A 21,348-nucleotide genomic window follows, 5' to 3' on the forward strand; every position below is an offset into this window, starting at 1 on the left:
AGCTACAGAGCCAATAGTGTTTTTATAGGGAGAACATAGGGAGAACAAGCCCCATGAGGAGCGGCTTAAGGAGCTGGGCATGTTTAGCCTGAAGAAGAGAAGGCTGAGAGGAGATATGATAGCCATGCATAAATATGTGAGAGGAAGCCACAGAGAGGAGGGAGCAAGCTTTTTTTCTGCTTCCCTGGAGACTAGGACGCGGAACAATGGCTTCAAACTACAAGAGAGGAGATTCCATCTGAACATGAGGAAGAACTTCCTGACTGCGAGAGCCATTCAGCAGTGGAACTCTCTGCCCTGGAGTGTGGTGGAGGCTCCTTCTTTGGAAGCTTTTAAGCAGAGGCTGGATGGCCATCTGTCAGGGCTGATTTGAATGCAATATTCCTGCTTCTTGGCAGGGGGTTGGACTGGATGGCCCATGAGGTCTCTTCCAACTCTTTGATTTGATTCTATGATTCTATATGAAACTGCAAATTCTAGGATTCAATAGGACATTCCCATGAATGTTAAAGTGGAATCACACAGTGCTTCATAGGGTAAAAGGGCTGTATTACATTTGTAATTTGTGTCACATTCATAATTAGTGTAATATTCATAACTTGTGCAGATTTGTCCTTTCCTTTTGACCAGGGATCTCCAAACTAAGGCCCAGGGGCCGGATACGGCCCTCCAAGGTCATTTACCCAGCCCTCACTCAGGGTCAACCTAAGTCTGAAATGACTTGAAAGCACACAACAACAATCCTATCTCATCAGCCAAAAACAGGTCCACATTTCCCCCTTGAAATACGAATAAGTTTATATTTGTTAAAATTGTTCTTCATTTTAATTATTGTATTGTTTTTAAGTGGGTTTTTTTTTTTTGCACTACAAACAAGATATATGCAGTGTGCATAGGAATTCATTGATACTTTTTTCAAATTATAATCCGGCCCTCAAACAGTTTGAGGGATGGTGACCTGGCTCTCTGTTTAAAACGTTTGAGGACCCCTGCTTTTGACAAACCTGGTGAAGTTACCTGCAAGTATAATAACTCACATTTCTATGGTTTCGGAGAATGCACGTGCCTCCTCTATTGAACTTATTTGTACTTGAATGTCCTGCAGAATAATTTGACCACCAGGAAAAACTAGATTGGAAAAGAAGGAGTCAGCACAGAAGTTTGAGACAAGGCAGAACGAAAATGTATTAATTTCTTCCCAGTCTATATAGATACCATTGGTAAGGATTTTGTTTTCCATAGAAGAAACATACATTACGTCATTAAACCATGCAAGAATTGTGCCTGGCACGTAAATATTTTCCCTTCTGTCTGCCTAAAATCTGCTGCAAACTATGAGATAATTTACGATGGATAGTTTCTGTACTGGGTCCAGCTTATTTTCTAGCTTTTAGAATTTGCAGCCTCTTGGATGAGCTCACTAGGCAGGCAAGAAAATGAAAAGAAACAGATATGTATTGTCGAAGGCTTTCATGGCCGGAATCACTGGGTTGTTGTAGGTTTTTCCGGGCTATATGGCCATGTTCTAGAGGCATTTTCTCCTGACGTTTCACCTGCATCTATGGCAGGCATCCTCAGAGGTAGTGAAGTCTGTTGGAAGTAGGAAAATGGGTTTATATATCTGTGGAATGACCAGGGTGGGACAAAGGACTTTTGTCTGCTGGAGCTAGGTGTGAATGTTTCAACTGACCACCTTGATTAGCATTTAATGGCTTGGAAGTGCCTGGGGGGAATCTTTTGTTGGGAGTGATTTGATGTGCCTGATTGTTTACTCTCTGTTGTTTTGCTGTTGTAATTTTTGGGTTTTTTAATACTGGTAGCCAGATTTTGTTCATTTTCATGGTTTCTTCCTTTCTGTTGAAATTGTCCACATGCTCCCAGGCATTTCCAAGCCATTAAATTCTAATCAAGGTGGTCAGTTGAAACATTCACACCTAGTTCCAGCAGACAAAAGTCCTTTGTCTCACCCTGGTCATTCCACAGATATATAAACCCATTTTCCTACTTCCAACAGACCTCACTACCTCTGAGGATGCCTGCCATAGATGCAGGCGAAACGTCAGGAGAAAATGCCTCTAGAACATGGCCATATAGCCCGGAAAAACCTACAACAACCCAGAAACAGATATGTTTGCGACTTCGTTTGGACAGAGTGTTGGGAGTGAATATAATGTTAAGATCAAAGGGGTTTTTGGTGCTTTGCACATATAGGTTGCACAACACTGAACCTCACAAAGTGGTAGCTATTAAAGAGAACCTGTGCAGAGAATAACTTGGAAGTATGTTTATTAAATTTAGCAAGACTCATTTCTTAATAAGTATACTAAAGATCAGACATTATGCTATCTTGAAGGAAATATACCAGCAGGAACTGGTCTGTGGAAAGTCTGGGTGATTATTTTACAGGCTTAATTCCTGCTTTCCAGAAAGATGCCAGTTTAAACAATCTAAAGTTTAGCTTTACATAATAACCAGTGGGTGGTTATGTTGATAAAACATAACTCTATGATAATGCAAAAAATATCCCTAGTAGTGCAATCTTGTTTTTAAAAAAGTCTTGCTTAGACTGGTATCATATTTAATTACAAGACATCAATACTTTACACCTCAAATGTCTTCAGAGCATGCAGTGGTTGAGATGAGAACTAAGCAAAATGGGTTGCGTCTATTTTTAAAACTCTGAGAGCTCTGTTCCTTTAATATGTTTAGTTCAACAAAAGTCTCAGTTATGGTAGGGCATTGCGGTTTATTTTATTTGGCATCGGACAGAAGGTTGGCCACTTAAGCCGAGATCTCTGCTTGCATATTAAAAGCTTCCATGCGTAAAAGATGGAAGATGATTAAGCAATGGTCAATCTCAGCCCGGGATCCTGCCTCTGGCTGGTACTGAATGTCACAGATGAGGATGTCTGAGTCCATGTTTGTCTGACGGAACAAGCAGCGAGTAGAAAATGGAACAATAGCTTTGGTTCAGTCTTTTGTCCTGGTATCGTTTCAGTTTCTTAGAGTATGTCGCAAGGTTTTTGTACTAAAATAGAATATAAGTTCTTAATATAATTAGGGAGTACATTGGCGATGTAGAATGAATGCAGCTTGACACTACTTTCACTGCGGGATCGTAGGAGTTGTCATTTTGCAAGCTCTTTTTAGCCCTGTCAAAGAGTACTGGTGCCTCACCAAACTACAACTCTCAGGATTCATAGCACTGAGCCAGAACAGCCAAAAGTGACGTCAAACTACATGAATTCTACAGTATAGATGCACCATAAGTTATATTTTTGAGTCACTTAGAGTCCAAGGTTTCTTTTGTCAGTGGTACTTTTTGGAATTCAAAACTTAGTTGGAAACTAGAGGGAAAAGGAAACTGGAGCCCCATCTACACTGTCATTGTGATGTAGATTGAATTGCTTTACATGGTCAGTGTAGACCAGGCATGGGCAAACTTCAGCCTTCTAGGTGTTTTGGACTTCAACTTCCACAATTCCTGACAGCCTCAGGCCCTTTCCTTTTCCCCCTCAGCCACTCAAGTGGCTGAGGGAGAAAAGGAAGCGCCCTGAGGCTGTCAGGAATTGTGGGAGTTGAAGTCCAAAACACCTAGAAGGTTGAAGTTTGCCCATGCCTTGTGTAGACTCATATAATGCAGTTTAACTGCACTGAACTGCCATTATAATAGCAACGTTGGTGGAGCCACAGACTCCCTACTTTTTAAAACTAATGGCTAAACTAAATCCAACAATGTTTGGGTTATATACAAATGTGTATTGATAGAGCACTGCAATAGTGTACTTATTATTTTGTTATCTTTCCCTTGGAATTTCACAGGTTGTGTAAGCAACCTATCCATACATACTGCATCTTTGCCTAGTCTAGTTTAGGATAGGTGGGAGAGATACCTGCCAATTTTTTAAAAGGCAGGTGATGGGACAGGTCCAAAGGAGGATAAACAAAATTTTACAATGTCTAGAAACCATGCCCAATGAGGAGCAGATTAAGGAGCTGGAGAAGCAAAGGTTAAGAGGGGAGATGATATTTAGGCTTAAAGAATATCATATTGAAAATAGAGCAGCCTTGTTTTCTGATAATAATAATAAAAGTAATAACAACATTTTATTTATATTCTGCCCTTCTCACCCCGAAAGGGATTCAGGGCGGACCACAGTACACATACACGACAAACATTCAATGCCGCTTTGTATAGACAATACACAGACAGAACAGAAGGAGGTGCCATGGAACGTTGGGTTCGAGTCCAAGGGGTGCTGTTGCTTTATCCTCCTTCCTTTTGGTCACCCAGTATTTTCTGATCTGCTTTCTTTATTGTGTTGTAAAACACCTCCCCCGCTTTTAGCAGTACCCAATTTCTCTAATCACAGCTAAAGCTGTTTTCGAATTGCTTAGTGTAGCGAATTTGTTACTCTATATGAAATTTTAGTACATAGATCTATGTTCACAGGGGGCAGATAAGGAAGATTAGAGACAAGAGAGGATAGCAACAGAGGGACCGGATTTATTTGCATATGGAGGCTGATTGGTCATATGCAGATTAGCATAGCCCCAGGATTTCAACAGGTTGGGAGACAAAATGACAGTTGGGAAGAGCAGGGCCGAACATTCTAAAGGGGCGGAGTTAAGTTCAAAAAGGAGGGGAGTTAGAGAGAGAGTTTTAAAAAGGAGTTAGTTGAGTAGGGATTGCAGTTTGTGAAGGACAGAGAGTTAGGGATTCCTGTTCATGAATGGTAGTTAATAAATCCTGTTAGAAAAGTAAGCCGCTAGTCAAATAGAGTACAAGTTTTGAGAACTTAAAGAAAAGCCAGTGGTGCTTGAGTCGGAAAGTAATTTTAGTCCTGTATGTGTAAAGCAAATACCATCTTGATAAATGAGAAACATTGAAAGCCTATTTCAGGAAAGTGCAACAAGTATACTATATGTGACTGAAACTTAAGTTTGCAACAAAAATAGTAATTGTAACTACAAACATTGGAGCCTGAAGTGTTTGAATAAACTTGTTACTTTATTTCATACAAGAGAGACTCAAGCCTGTGATTCCAAGCCAAGAGGCTTCTGCTTTATAACACTCATAGCAATTCAGATATTAAAGATTTGACCGAGGACTGCACATAGGTGCATGCTTCTTTACACAAATTGGTGTCCTCCCTCCCTGGTGTTACATAATTGGTGGCAGCTGCGGGATGCGTAGAATACATCTAATCTAGTGCCTCAGAAAGTTGAGGGATAGGTAGAATATATCTGGTCCAGTGCATCAGAAAGAGGCAAAATTTACCTCATAAAGAATACAAGTAAGAGAAAATGGCTCCTCCCAAGGGCAAGAAAGCTGGAATTGAAGAAGAGGTGGTAGAGGAGGGAGCACAAGAACGTGAGGAGAGTCAGGAGCAGACAGTTTCATCGGTAGAACTGCAAAGATTACAAATTCAGTTTGAAATAAGCAGAATGGAATCACAGGAAAGGTTACAGTTAGCTAAGTTGGAGGCTGAAGAAAGAGAGAGAGAGAGAGCGGCTGAGGAAAGAGAGAAGGCCAGAGAACATGAAAGACTGATGATGCAGTTAAGAATGCAGGAACGAGATAGAACTAGTGAAAATACTAGTGTACATAGTTACAATGACTTCTCTGCCAAAGTGAAGAGATTTGCTAAGTACCAAAAGGGAGATGACGTAGAAGCATTCCTTCTGGCATTTGAACGAACCTCTGGGAACTAGATATCCCAGAAGAAAGTAAAATGTCATATCTAAAGCCTTTAATATCTGGCGAGCTAAATCAGATATTGGCTGATATGAGGGATGATGAGATAAATGATTATAGATTGTTTAAGGCAAGAGTTAAAGTTAGATTTGGGATCACTCCTGAACAGTGCAGGAAGAACTTTAGAGAGATAAAAAGAAGAAATGGCGAAACGTATGTCCAGTTGGGAGCTCGATTGGACAAAGCCCTTGACCAGTGGATAGAAGGAAGTCGGGTTAGCACATTCCAACAGCTAAAACATCTGGTGGCGTTGGAACAGTTTTATAAAATGGTGCCCTTAAACATGCGCTGGTATGTTAAAGATAAAAAGATTGAGAGTGTGTCTCAAGTGGCTGTTGTCCTTGATGAACTGGAAATTGATTACGAAATGAAAAACTTGGGCATGGCGTATAAGAGATCGTATGAGGAAAAAGGAAACAAATATATATACAAAAATGCTACAAGTCCCTCACAGCCATTATGGAAAAGTAAAGACCAAGAAGGGAGGGACAAGGCAGACCAACAATATGAGAGAAAGAGTAATTACTATAATAAGGAAGTAACAAGACCGGGTGATGTGAAGATCACATGCTACCATTGCCAAGAGCCAGGGCATATAAGAGCAAGGTGCCCTAGGTTGAAGAATGAAAAGAGTGTTACTTCACCTCCAAGAAACATTTGTTTGGTACAGAAAGATAAAGGGACTGGTCACTATACAGAGGACGTTAAGAGTGAAATGAAATCCACAGATGAGACCAGTAAAGTATTCCGAGTGTGGAAAGTGAGAGAGGTTGAAGAGTATGACTATAGAGAGGAGATAATAATAAATGGAAGAAAAATATTGGGATTAAGAGATTCAGGAGCTCAAGTATCCCTAATCCAAAGTCAACTAATAAACCCGGAACAGATAGTGCCTGATAAGAAATATCTATTAAAGGGAATCTATGGGCCAGCATTCGAGACCTCAGTAGCGGAAATCCCTGTAACTTATAAAAAATACAAAGGAATGTGGCAAGTGGGAGTGATGAAGGAATTGGAAGTTCCATTCCTTATAGGAAATGACCTATATGAAGAATGTCAAAGAGTCAATGTAATTACTAGAAAGTCAGAAACAGAGGAGATGAATGGTGATTCTGCTGAAGCAAGTACTTCACAAGACAGAGAAGAGAGTGGTGAACTTATGCAAATGAAATTCTCAGATAAGCAGACTGAAGTGTTCTTAAAGGAACAGAAGAAAGATAAATCTTTAGGAGAGTCATGGGAACAAGCCAGAAGTGAGGCTGGTGGACCATTAGCTGAAAAGTCTAGTTCTTTCCAAGTTATAAATGAAAGATTGTATAGAGTTGTCAGAAGGAGAAAGAGTGGTGATAGTGTTGAAGTGAACAAACAGCTAGTTGTACCGGAGAAGTACAGATTAAGAATATTAAAGATGGCCCATGACACAACATTCGGAGGACATCTGGGAATTAAAAAGACGAAGGCAAGAATTCAAGAAAAATTTTATTGGCCTAATATTGGAAAGGAGGTCAAAGCATATTGTCAGTCCTGCCAAGTGTGCCAGCTAATTGGGAAAGCCAACGATAAAACTAAAGGACTTATACAATCGGTGCCTGTGGTAACAACGCCCTTTGAGAAGATGGGAATTGACATCATAGGTCCCATATCCAAAGCCACTAAAGAAGGAAATAAGTACATCTTAACAGCCATTGACTATGCTACTAGGTATCCAGAGGCAATACCTTTAAGAGACTTACAAGCTAAAACGGTAGCTGATGGACTACTTAATATTTTTGCCAGAGTGGGATTTCCCAAGGAAATTGTGACAGATCTAGGAACTTATTTTATGTCCAAGCTGATCAAAGAATTATTTAAAGGCTGTGGCATTGTACATCACAACACAATGGCATATCATCCGCAGAGCAATGGATTAATTGAAAACTTTAATAAGACAGTAAAACATATGATCAAGACATATGTCAACAAAAACCCTAATGACTGGGATAGACAGTTACAACATCTTTTATTTGCATATCGAGAAGTCCCACAGGAGAGCACGGGATATAGCCCTTTTGAACTTCTGTTTGGTAGAAAAGTGCGAGGACCCATGGACATCATAAGTGCAAGTTGGACTGGTGATGAGGAGATCCAGGAGGAAGATATTATGGACTATATAGAGAAACTAAAGGAACATATAGACATTGTACGTGGTGAGGCATCGAGAAATCTGGAATCAGCTCAACAAAAACAGAAAGAAAGTCGAGATGCGAAGGCCAAACATCGGAGTTTTAAAGAAGGAGACAGAGTGCTGTTACTCAAGCCTAAATCCCATAAGAAAATGGACATGGCATGGGAAGGTCCCTATGTAATATTTGAGAAACTGTCTGATGTGAACTATCTGATAATGAAAGTAGGGGAGGAAGGAAAATATAAGCGTGTGCATGTTAATAGGATAAAACCCTATTATGTGAGAACAAGTTTGATTTTTAGGGTAGTAACAAAAGAAGCAAAAGCATATTCAGTAACAGAATGGGGAGAATTAAGGGAACAAAGTATCATACCTGATGTGTCTAGGTGTTTAGAATTGTCAGAAAGTCAAAGATGTCAACTGAGAGATGTATTGATAAAGCATCAGGATGTATTTAAGGATGTGCCAGGAAAAACGGAGCTGGTAACTCATAAGATCAATACGGGTGATGCAAAACCCATAACTTCACACCCGTATAGAGCAACAGGAGAACAAGCTCGAATCATCTCAAAAGAAATTAGAGAAATGTTAGAGTTGGGATTGATAGTACCATCAGAAAGTCCATGGTCATCCCCTGTAGTGTTAGTACCGAAACAGGATGGCACCATGAGATTTTGTGTGGACTATCGGAAAGTAAATGCAGTAACTGTGTCTGACGTATACCCGATGCCCAGAATTGATGAATTATTGGAGACCATTGGGGCAGCGAAATTTATAACAACTTTAGATTTAACCAAAGGATATTGGCAAGTGGGGATGGATCCTAAGGATCAGTGTAAAACAGCTTTCGTGACAAAAGAGGGATTACATGAGTTCACACGTTTACCTTTTGGATTAAAAAATAGCGCAGCGAGTTTCCAAAGATTAATTGACAAAATGTTGGTAGGTTTAAGAGAGTTTGCTCAGGCTTATATTGATGACATTGCAATTTACAGTACCGATTGGGAAATGCACTTAGGACATATTTCTAAAGTGTTACAAAGAATTAAAGAAACTGGGTTAACAGTAAAAGCTGCAAAATGCCAATTAGCAAAAACAAAGGTTAAATATTTAGGACACGTAGTTGGTAGTGGAGAAATAATACCTGAATGGAACAAAGTAGAAACTATTAGGAATTGGGCAAGGCCTAGAACTAAAAAAGAAATTAGAGCATTTGTAGGAGTGGTAGGCTTTTATAGGAAGTTTATTCCTAATTTTAGCGCTATCGCTTCTCCTTTATTTGAGTGTCTACAAAAAGACAAACCTAATATAAGTAAATGGAATGAAGGGTGTCAAAAAGCCTATGATGAGTTAAAGAATGCATTGGTAAATGAACCTATATTAAAGGTGCCGGAGTTTGATAAACAGTTCATACTCACCACAGATGCATCAAGGATAGGACTGGGAGCGGTGTTGAGTCAAGTAGATATAAATGGAGACCTAAGGCCTATATTATATCTAAGTAGAAAGTTATTGGAGCGAGAGCAACATCTAGCAGTGATTGAGAGGGAGTGTCTAGCCATAATTTGGGCTATTGACAAATTGAGACCTTATCTTTGGGGAAGAGAGTTCCTAATATATACAGACCATTCTCCACTGAGGTGGTTGAATCAGGTAAAAAACACCAATAGCAAACTGATAAGGTGGAGCCTAATGCTGCAAGATTATCAGTTTGATGTAAGACATATTAAGGGAAAAGAAAACATTGTGGCGGATGCGCTCTCTAGAATTCCAGGAAAGGATGAGGAACAGGAGACAGAAGAATAACCGGGTGCAAGAAGATGACTATTGGTAATGTATATTGGTGATGTATGTTGTTAAGATATATAATATGTATGTTTATATAAAATTATATTGGTAGAGTAACTGTATAGTATCATTATTAAAGAATGTTTTCATGTGGTATAGGATAAAAATGTAAGTATTTAAATGTATGGTTTTAAATGTGAATTGAATATAAAATTGTTAGATAAGGAATAAGTTAACAATATTGCTTTCGATGAGGTTAAAAACACTCACCTCCAGCAATATTTTTATAGGGAAGGGGCGTATGTAGCGAATTTGTTACTCTATATGAAATTTTAGTACATAGATCTATGTTCACAGGGGGCAGATAAGGAAGATTAGAGACAAGAGAGGATAGCAACAGAGGGACCGGATTTATTTGCATATGGAGGCTGATTGGTCATATGCAGATTAGCATAGCCCCAGGATTTCAACAGGTTGGGAGACAAAATGACAGTTGGGAAGAGCAGGGCCGAACATTCTAAAGGGGCGGAGTTAAGTTCAAAAAGGAGGGGAGTTAGAGAGAGAGTTTTAAAAAGGAGTTAGTTGAGTAGGGATTGCAGTTTGTGAAGGACAGAGAGTTAGGGATTCCTGTTCATGAATGGTAGTTAATAAATCCTGTTAGAAAAGTAAGCCGCTAGTCAAATAGAGTACAAGTTTTGAGAACTTAAAGAAAAGCCAGTGGTGCTTGAGTCGGAAAGTAATTTTAGTCCTGTATGTGTAAAGCAAATACCATCTTGATAAATGAGAAACATTGAAAGCCTATTTCAGGAAAGTGCAACAAGTATACTATATGTGACTGAAACTTAAGTTTGCAACAAAAATAGTAATTGTAACTACAAACATTGGAGCCTGAAGTGTTTGAATAAACTTGTTACTTTATTTCATACAAGAGAGACTCAAGCCTGTGATTCCAAGCCAAGAGGCTTCTGCTTTATAACACTCATAGCAATTCAGATATTAAAGATTTGACCGAGGACTGCACATAGGTGCATGCTTCTTTACACCAATTGGTGTCCTCCCTCCCTGGTGTTACACTTAGGTAAACAATGAGCCAGGCTGACAGTTGGCAGCTCACACCAACCCGGGGCTTCAAACTTGCAACCTTTTGGTTGATAGATCTTATAATTGCTGATGATTTACCAGCTGTACTAAACCTCTGGCCCAGAGATGCTCCAGAGATTAGGACACTGAGCAATGGATTCAAATACAGTAGAGTCTCAATTATCCAACATAAACGGGCCAGCAGAATGTTGGATAAATGAAACTGTCGGATAATATGGAGTCTCCTACTATTACCCATCTGACGTGGTGCTAAACACCTAGAATGCTAACAAAAGGGACTCAAAGGGTTAAAGCAAGGACATGCCTCAGGACAAGAGCAGCCCAGCAGGAAGTGCCCAGATGCGGAAGAGGAGCATGGAAATCACAGAGGGAAGGAGGGAGGATGCTTCTGTTTCCAGTCCTGCCTCTTTTCCCCCTTTCCTCCTCCCTACTCCTCCCTCTTGTCTTGCCCTTTTCACTTATTGGGAATGGAGAGAGAGTTGAGGAGCGCTTCTTTAATTGAAGGGGAAATGCTGGAGGAAAATGAGGCATTGGATAAGACGGAAGGTCGGATAAGCGAAGGTTGGATAAGTAAGACTCTACTGTAGCAAAGAGATTCCACTAAACATTAGGAAGAACTTCCCAACTTTAAGATCTGTTCTAGAGTAGAATATGCTACCTTGGAGTTGAGTGGAATTTTCTCCTTTGATAGTTTGTAAACAAAGAATTGATTACTATGTGTGGGAAATGCTTTAATTGTGATAAAATGGGGCTGGACTGGATGGCCTTTGGAGTCTCTTCCAAATCTGTGATTCTATAATTATAAGTTTCTAGGAAATATGGGCAAACAGTTTGACATCTTTCGTACTTAATCTTGTTTTATGAGCACTTCTGGATTGATCCCCCCCCCCCCCCCCAGTAAAAAATAATAGCAATTTCTTTGAGATTTTCCCCAAATTATGCAGAATTGTAGTGTGCTCCTTGGCCAAAGTCCAGTGATGCCAAACTTGACCCTGGTCAGTAGAATTTATTTTCCCTCTCTAGCTTAATCTCTTAAAATTGTTCTCTCTTCACAAGTTCACAGTCGTATCACATGACATTAGGCAACAAAGTAGGGTTGAATCATCTGATCTAGTGGCATTTCTACATCCTAGTAACATAGCCAAGTAAACAAAGATACAGTTTCTGTTGAAGATAAGGAGCGAGAAGGCTTTCGCTTCGGCAAAACATGGAGAGATGGGATGGGGCAGAATGGTGCTTCCTTCAATAACACCTTGGTGCATCTACACCGTGGAATTAATCCAGTTTGACACCACTTTAACTACCATGGCTCAATGCTCCGGGGTTGTGGGAGTCATAGTTTCCCAAGATCTTTAACTTCTTTCTGCCAAACAGTGTTGGCACTTTATCAAAGTACAATTCCCGTGATTCCATAGCATTAAGTCGTGGCAGTTAAAGTGGTTTCAATCTGCATTAATTATACAGGTAGATTCACTCCCTGTCACCATAGCTCCCTCTCAACAGTGCTTCCTTACTCCATTGTCAAGTTAATGTCTTGCAAACTAAACATGGATAATGTACTGTATTGTCGAAGGCTTTCATGGCTGGAATCACTGGGTTGTTGTAGGTTTTTTCGGGCTATATGGCCATGGTCTAGAGCAGTGGTTCTCAACCTTCCTAATGCCGCGACCCCTTAGTATAGGTCCTCATGTTGTAGTTACCCTCAATCATAACGTTATTTTCATTGTCACTTCATAACTGTAATTTTGTTACTATTATGAATTGTAATGTAAATATCTGATATGCAGGATGTATTTTTAGTCACTGGACCAAATTTGGCACAAATACCCGATACGCCCAAATTTGAATACTGGTGGGGTTGGGGGTGATTGATTTTGTCATTTGGTAATGCTGGAGTTGCTGGGATTTATAGTTCACTTAAAATCAAAGAGCCTTCTTAACTCCACCAATGATGGAATTGAATCAAACTTGGCACACAGAATTCCCATGACCAAGAGAAAATACTGGGAAGGTCTGGTGGATATTGACCTTGAGTTTTTGGAGTTGTAGTTCACCTACATCCAGAGAACACTGGACTCAAGCAATGATGGATCTGGATCAAACTTGGCACAAATACTCAATATGCCCAAATGAGAACATTGGTAGAGTTTGGAGAAAATAGACCTTGCCATTTGGGAGTTGTAGTTGTTGGGATTTATAGTTCACCCACAATGAAATAGCATTCTGAACGCCACCAACGATAGAATTGGACCAAACTTTCCACACAGAACCCCCATGACCAACAGAAAATACTATGTTTTCTGATGGTCTTTGGTGACCCCTCTGACATCCCCTCGCGACCCCCACAGGGGTCCCAACCCCCAGGTTGAGAAACACTGGTCTAGAGGCATTCTCTTCTGACGTTTTGCCTGCATCTACAACAACCCAATAAACATGGATATTTCAGAGGATTCCTGCATTTTGGGTGTACTACCTGAACATAATGCCTTTCAGAATTGGGAAACCCAAATTACATTATATTGAGCGACACAGCTTCAGTAACATTTGTGCCTAGTGATTTATCCTTCAACAACGTTGTTAACTTGTCTGTTTCTATTAGTTCCCACATCTCCACTCTTCTATAGTTGGTATATCCTCCAGCCCATTTCTATGGCCGGTTTCCACTAAAGCAGGCATGGGCAAACTTCAGCCCTCCAGGTGTTTTGGACTACAACTCCCACAATTCCAATTGTGAGAGTTGTAGTCCAAAACACCTGGAGGGCTGAAGTTTGCCCATGTCTGCACTAAGGGTTTCCCAAAGAGTCATGTTGGAGAACCTAGAGATTGCTAGATAGAACATATTAATCGAATCAGACAATAATTAATATGCAAAAGTTAAACCCACACATTTGAAGGGCCCATTGTATATTTAAATGTGTCCAAAGGATCAGGATTCATTAGCCCACTTGTACAGTTCTGCTTCCAGTAGAACATTGAGTTATAATTGGAGTCAAATATATTCCAAAAGGAAAGTGGAACCCTGCAAGCTGTATAGACTAAGCAGATTTACATATCATTGCTGAATTTACATAATTTATTCAGCTTCCACTGGTCAAGCAGGCAAATTAAAAACCTACACAAAACCAAATATCTATTTTTCCTGATAGCTAATAATTCAGTGTTTTCACTGTACCCCAACCTGGCTTGTGTTCAGAGATTTTATTATGCATTAGTCATCCCCTGCCATGTGTTGCTGTGGCCCAGTCTGTGTATATGTGTTTTGTGTCTGTATATATGTGTGTATATATTTGTGTATATATGTGTTTGCGTATATAGATGTGGTTTTGCACATGCGTTCTAATGTTTTTTTTGTTTTTTGGCTTTTTAAGTCTCTTATGCTGTGTTTTTTAGTGTTTTTATGAGTGATGGTCTGATAGGTGTATTGGGTCCAAATTTGGTGTCAATTCATTCAGTGGTTTTTTAGTTATGTTAATCCCACAAATGAACATTATATTTGTATCTATATAGATTGCATACATTCTGCCCCCCCCCCCGAGTCTTAAGGACTAGAACCTTAATAAATTCAGATTTTCAGAGTGGCAAATTTGTATTACCCATTTTTGAATTCACAACATCCAGTTACAGAATGTACTGTATGCACTCTCTGCTTGGACTTCAATGGGATTTGAGTAGATTATGTGACCGTAATGTTATTTTTACATATTTATGGCTGCATTAACACATAAACTTGGTGCTTCGCCTGAAAGTTCTGTTTCTCCCAGCTTTCTCCAAACGTAAGCAATCTCTTGTTTATAACACTGTCCCAAAATGCTGGAATTTCTGCAAGAAATTCTTCGTTTTTCTCACAATTCGCCATCATCCTTGTCCAGCATCAAATGCCCCAAGAGTTCCCAGTTTGGATTGTTTGGATTGTCTTGAATGTTAAACATTTCTTATATATTACTGGCATGTTTATGAGCATTGTATTGGCGGCTGTATGACATGTCTCTGTGTTTTGCAGAATAGAGAGGCAAGGCTCTCTCTCTCTCTCTTTTTAATTTGTGATACTCAAAAGAGCGACACTTAATATAAAACCATAACCTGAGCAGGAGTTTCAGAAAAACAGTCAGCTATCTGAAGGATCTTATTACCAATGCAAGAGGGAATCTGATATCTTTCTCCAGGAGAAGGTTTTGTTATGCGTACATATCTTTTTAAACAAGCTTTTAAAATGATTTATGATCCCAGCACGATGTTTGGAATACTAAAACTATGTAACAACAACTATGTAACAACTGGAATGTGTAGCTAGGAAAATGTAGATGCCATTTCCTTGCAGTGCTATTCTCCTGCAAGAGGGTGCATCTACACTGTCAAATTAATGCAATTTGACACCACTTTAACTGCCATGCTTTGATGCTATAGAACAGGCATGGGCAAACTTCAGCCCTCCAGGTGTTTTGGACTTCAACTCCCACAATTCCTAGCAGCCTCGGGCCCTTTAGCAGCTTAATGACTGAGGGAGAAAAGAAAGGGGCCTGAGGGTGTTAGGAATTGTGGGAGTTGAAGTCCAAAACACCTGGAGGGCTGAAGTTTTCCCATGCCTTCTATAGAATCATGGGAGCTCTTGTTATAGAACAGTGGTTCTCAACCTTCCTATGCCGTGACCCCTTAATACAATTCCTTATGTTGTGGTGACCCCAACCCTAAAATTATTTTCGTTGCTACTTCATAACTGGAATTTTGCTACTGTTACGAATAGTCATGTAAATAACTGATAGGCAGGATGTATTTTCATTCTCTGGATCTTGGGAGTTGTCGTTGCTGGGATTTATAGTTCAACTACAATTAAAGAGCATTCTGAACTCCACCAGAGATGGAATTGACCCAAACTTGGCACATAGAATGCCCATGACCAGGAAAAAATAAGGAAAAGGTTAGATGAGCATTGGCCTTGAGTTTGGGAGTTGTAGTTCACCTATCTCCAGAAAGCACTGTGGACTCAAACAATGATAGATCTGGACTAAACTTGGCACAAATACTCAATATGCCCAAATGTGAACACTGTTAGAGTTTGGGGAAAATAGACCTTGACATTTGGGAGTTGTAGTTGCTGGGATTTATAGTTCACCTACAATCAGAGAGCATTCTGAACCCCACCAACGATAGAATTGGGGCAAACTTCCCACACAGAACACCCATGACCAGCAGAAAATACTGTCTATCCTGGTGGTCTTTGGTGACCCCTCCGACACCCCATCGCAACCCCCGAGTTGAGAAACACTGTTATAGAAGGCCTTTAGTTTTCTCTGTCAAAGAGTGCTGGTGCCTCATCAAGCTACAAATCCCATGATAACTATTAGAACATAGTAATAGAATAGCATTTAACAGCATAACATACTACAGATCTGGACCGCTTGGAAGACAGTCAAGCTGCCTTAAGCTAGCTCAGTTGTTTATATTTTCTGAGTGATGATGATGTTGGATTTGTGAATAATGTCTTTTAAAAGTTCATAAACTGCAGTGTAGGAGAGATGGAATGCGATCGAACGGCTTTTGTAGAAAGATGAAATATGGTTGAGTTCCATTCTGCACATGCTGTGCAGATCATGGTGTGACAAAGGGTGCATCAACACTGTAGTACTAATTGTGGTGTAATGTAAAATAAACCATGCGTAGTTCACATTTGATCTGCCCACACACTGCCTTGCCAGAGAAAGAAAATATGCCACCCAGGTGAAAAGTAAAAAACAAGTAGATTCCTCTTCTTAAATCAGAACAATATATGTACAGTGTGATCAGTTGCATCAACACACATAATGTCCTTTTATGAGAGATTTAAAATGGTTTTTCTTTGTCCATGTGGATAAACTCCTTCAGCAACTCATAAAGCAAGAGTACACTCCAAAATCTGTCTCTCTGTTTCTCTCTTCTCCTCTCTCTGCAGCTGCAGAGCTCAAGCCTGAACAAAAATGTAACAGTATCCAAAAGTCCCAGGTTCAGCCATCTCCCTGGGTATTGCACAGCCAGTCAGCTTCATGCATCTTATTTTACAGTAGACACAAACATATTAACTGATGCCTTGCATGCTCCAACACTAATGACATCAATGAAATTAAGTTTGACAACACTTTCAGAAATTAAGTCTGAAATCACGTTATTGTGATAGTGTTTATTAGAATGTTTTATGACTTTTTTCTTTTTTCCTATTATTATTAATGTATTCTGATGATGTTGTTGTTTGTTGTTTATGTTTTGATTTTATTGCTGTATACGTTGTCCAGGCTTGGCCCCATGTAAGCCGCTCTGAGTCCCCACCAGGGAGATGGTGGCGGGGTATAAATAATAATAATAATAATAATAATAATAATTATTATTATTATTATTATTATTATTATTATTTCACTGCCATGTCTTGGAATCAAATGATTTGTAGTTTAGTGAGGTACCAGCATTCTTTGGCTGAATAGGGTAAAGACTTTGCTAAATTATAACTTCCAGGATTTCATAGCATTGAGCCATGGCACTGAAAATGACACTTTTTCTACTTGAGTCTACACTTACAACTTAAGTCAGTTTCAAACCAATATTGAAGAAAGTGGTTTTGCTGTGTGGATGATTACATAGGGAATCCTGGAACCAGTTCGAGAAATGGACGGTGAATACACAAACCACAGAGCATTGATGCACGTTAAGGGCTTTCTTTTGCACAGTTTTGTGGGAGTTGTTGTCTAGCCTCCACATTAAATAGTCAGCGTCTATTGGGATTCTGATTGTATCATTTCAGTCTATAATTGCAGATTGTATGTTTGAATTGTTCCCAGGAAGGGGGAGGACTTTCCGAACTTAGAAAATGAGAATTTCAGGGAGGCTATGTAAAAATGTTCTCTCTGTATTGAAATTCCATTCCTAAGGACTCTTTGAATCATATGGCTCTCCAATACCCAGCTGGAACTTCATACTCCTTGCGTTTACACAGTGTTCACACCTTGCTCCCTCTTACCTTCAGCTGTTGTAAATTAAGCTGCTTGAGCTCCACTGCCAACTTCATATTATAATATACATAGACCCTCCAGCAAAGTGTGAATAACAGCTTGCAGAGGCACAAAACCTGAGTGTATTCTGATCTAGAGGTGTCTGAAGTTTTCACCTAGGTAGGCATGAGACAGACAGGAAGCCATGACATCGGATGAGCCAGAGGAGGTTAAAGGAAGGGCAAAGATGTTACACAGAAGTCATGAGAACCATTGTGCATTTGCCACGTAATTACTAGTGTGATTACAATAATGGGCTTTACCTGTGAGTCTGATTTTCATCGGGGCATCCTAGAAAACTGCTATTATCCGTTGCATCAGTCACCATCCTCGCCAGAATGGGAGCATTACCTTGATTTGCAAAGTGTTGACAGATAAAGGAAGTGATAATTGTTCTACCCATTTGTAACTAGCATTTTAAAAATCTAGCCAATTGCTTTAATGCAAAGGTAGGGATTGAACAGTTCTCCAGATGCTGTTGGACTACAGCATCCAGCATTCCTGACCCTGGGCTATGCTGGTTTGGACTGCTGGAGTTGCAGTTGAACAACATCTGGAGGATTATATCATTCCAAGAATGGCTTCAGGTGTGGGAATGTACATAAAATGCCTTCTGCACTACTATTATGAAGGGCCCATACACCATTCGATTCTGTGAGCAGGAAATCCAACTTTTCTTCAAATATGGGTGGGGGCATCAGTCCAATTTCCCTTGAGATGGCAACAATTACTTACAGTCCACCTCCCATATTTTCATGTTTTACTTTTGTGGATTTGATTATTCGCATATATGATTGAAATGATCTCTCTAGAAATCTCTAGGTGCTTGAGAACCTAGAGCAGTGGTTTGCAACCTGTAGGCCACCAGATGTTTTGGCCTTCAACTCCCAGAGATCCTAACAGCTGGCTAATTGGTTGGGATTTCTGGGAATTGTAGGCCAAAACGCCTGGGGACCCACAGGTTGAGAACCACTGACCTAGAGGTTCCTAGGGGGAATACCTCTTTAAGCTTGTCTAGATCCTCCAGAGCAATTCTGTGGTCAGTTTCCATCTGGAAGACCCAGAACCCTTCCACACTACCCCTATATGCCAGTATCTGACCCCATATTGTCTGTTTATTTCGAGTTATCTGGCAATGGGGACACATATAATCCATTTTAAATCACATATACTCAGGGATCGGATCCTGGGATAAAGGGCAGTATGGAAGGAGCCCTAGACATTCCTCATTTTCATGGGAATCGTGTACTCCTAGCCTCAGCAAATGTGGAGGAATGGCTATATGTTTCTAGAAGAACCACTTTGCATAAGAGATGAATGGAGATGGGAGAATAAATGGTGTTGTTCTAGAAAAATATTTGGTCTACCTGGAACATCTGCATCAAGATTGGGTGGACAGCAAAAAGGAAGGATGGAAAATAAATGAAATCTTATTGATCACCTGTTCTACAGTAGACCATGCCCTAACATTGACCTGATTATAGTGATCTTACCTGAATAGATGATGGGACCTGAGCCCTACCTGAAGATCTCAAAGTGTAGGAGGGACTTATTGGATGATAGGTTTTCAGAGCTTCACCTTTAGAGTTCAAAGGCAGAATCTGTAGGCTGTATGTAGGCTTTCAGAACAATGTCACTTAACCTTTGGTCTAATCTCATTTGGACTGGCACAGATGGACGAGATTGGCACTGAGAGGGATGGAGAGCATGATGTAAACACTGCTTACCTGATTTTGTTGGCTTTGGTTTCACCTACCATCAGTTGTGGCCCTTGGTTGATTTTTTGAATGGATCAATGGGAAAACAGAAAGTCCTTTCATAAGGAAAACAAAGTCCTCTCCATCCTGTTTAGGAGCTTTATAACACAAGCAGCTTAAACTCGGAAACTAGCCACAAAGTCAATATTCAGCCCTTAAAATGTTATTCCATGTGTAAATTCAGCTGTTGATGTTTGTGTTCAAATTTCCTCTGAATGCAAAGTGTGGGGCGAGAGATTATCCAGATTTCAGACTAAACTAAAACCTTTCTTCCTTGTGTTATCTTCAGTTACTGCAGAAAAGAAGACTACAATAAGGAGAACCTTTTCAACAGCCTCAACTGTGACATTGCTGCAAAGAAGAGAAAGAAGGACCAGCTGAACAACAAAACAAAGATTCAGTGTAAGACTTTGACCAAGCGATACAGTATTTAAAAAGCAGAACAATAAACAATTATGTTTGGTGGAGGGAGCTCACCCTTCTCACACAATGAAATGACCTCTGCAGTCATTCCAAAAGTCCCTGGAGAGACTTTGCAGCCCCCTTCTGACCTTAGCTGGAAAACTTGGATCCATTGCAAATGGAAGACTTTTGCATAGGACAATGATGTTTGCTCAATATCTTAGTGCTTCTAAGTGTTCACATTTTTGTCACTTGTCTTTGCCAGAGGAAGAACAATCTTTCCAGTTCCATTTTTTAACATTCAAACAAAAATTTATTTATCCCCTGCTCCCACTCTCCATGCCTGCAGCTTTAGAAATTAAGTCGGTTTTTAATCCCTTCTGTCTGGTTTTTAAATATATGTTCAGGATTGCTTCTATCCAAAAAATAAGTACTAAAATAAATCCTTTCAAGGGAACAGTCTATGGCCTTCATATATCCCCCAAAGGAAGTTATTTATTTTATTTGTTGTGTCAGGGCTACCAGTCAATTGTATTACATTTCTAACAGAACAAAACAAACAAACAAACAGACAGAATACAAAATTTGCGAGTTTGGTAGTTGATTAAATGTCATTTGGCCAGTATCTGGCCACTTGGAGTGCCTCAGGTGTTGGTGCAAGGAGGTCCTCCATTGTGCATGTGGCATGGCTCAGGGTGCATTACAGCAGGTGGTCAGTGGTTTGCTCTTCTCCACACTTGCATGTTGTGGATTCCACTTTGTGGCCCCATTTCTCGAGGTTGGCTCTGCATCTTGTGGTGCCAGAGCGCAGTCTGTTCAGCGCCTTCCAGTCTTCTGTGTGCCCAGGGGGGAGTCTCTCATTTGGTATCAGCCATCGTTTGATGTTCTGGGTTTCCTTGGCTGCATGGACAACAAGTTAAACACGAGCCAACAATATGATGCTGCAGCCTAAAAAGCCAATGAGAATTTGGCCTGCATAAGTAGGAGTATAGTGTCTAGATCCAGGGAAGTCATGCTACCCCTCTATTCTGTCTTGGTTAGACCACACCTGGAATACTTTGTCCAGTTCTGGGCACCACAATTGAAGAGAGATATTGACAAGCTGGAATATGTCCAGAGGAGGGCAACTAAAATGATCAAGGGTCTGGAGAACAAGCCCTATGAGGAGCGGCTGAAAGAGCTGGGCATGTTTAGCCTGAAGAAGAGAAGGCTGAGAAGAGACATGATAGCCATGTATAAATATGTGAGAGGAAGTCATAGGGAGGAGGGAGCAAGCTTGCTTTCTGCTGCCCCAGAGACTAGGGCATGGAGCAGTGGCTTCAAACTACAGGAAAGGAGATTCCACCTGAATGTTAGGATGAACTT

General features: G+C 40.2%; 1 protein-coding gene across 1 annotated transcript in view; it reads left to right on the forward strand.

Moving 5' to 3' along the window:
- The window catches only part of FBXO32 (F-box protein 32), a 51,330-nt gene that overhangs the window by 6,831 nt on the left and 23,151 nt on the right, over window positions 1–21,348 (forward strand). Inside the window, exon 2 of the mRNA XM_060775845.2 lies at window positions 19,871–19,983. Within this exon, the coding sequence (XP_060631828.1) occupies window positions 19,871–19,983 (113 nt within the window). The remainder of the gene's footprint in view (window positions 1–19,870; window positions 19,984–21,348) is intronic.

Source organism: Anolis sagrei, chromosome 4 (genome assembly GCF_037176765.1).
Source record: "Anolis sagrei isolate rAnoSag1 chromosome 4, rAnoSag1.mat, whole genome shotgun sequence".
NCBI classification, from domain to species: Eukaryota; Metazoa; Chordata; class Lepidosauria; order Squamata; family Dactyloidae; genus Anolis; species Anolis sagrei.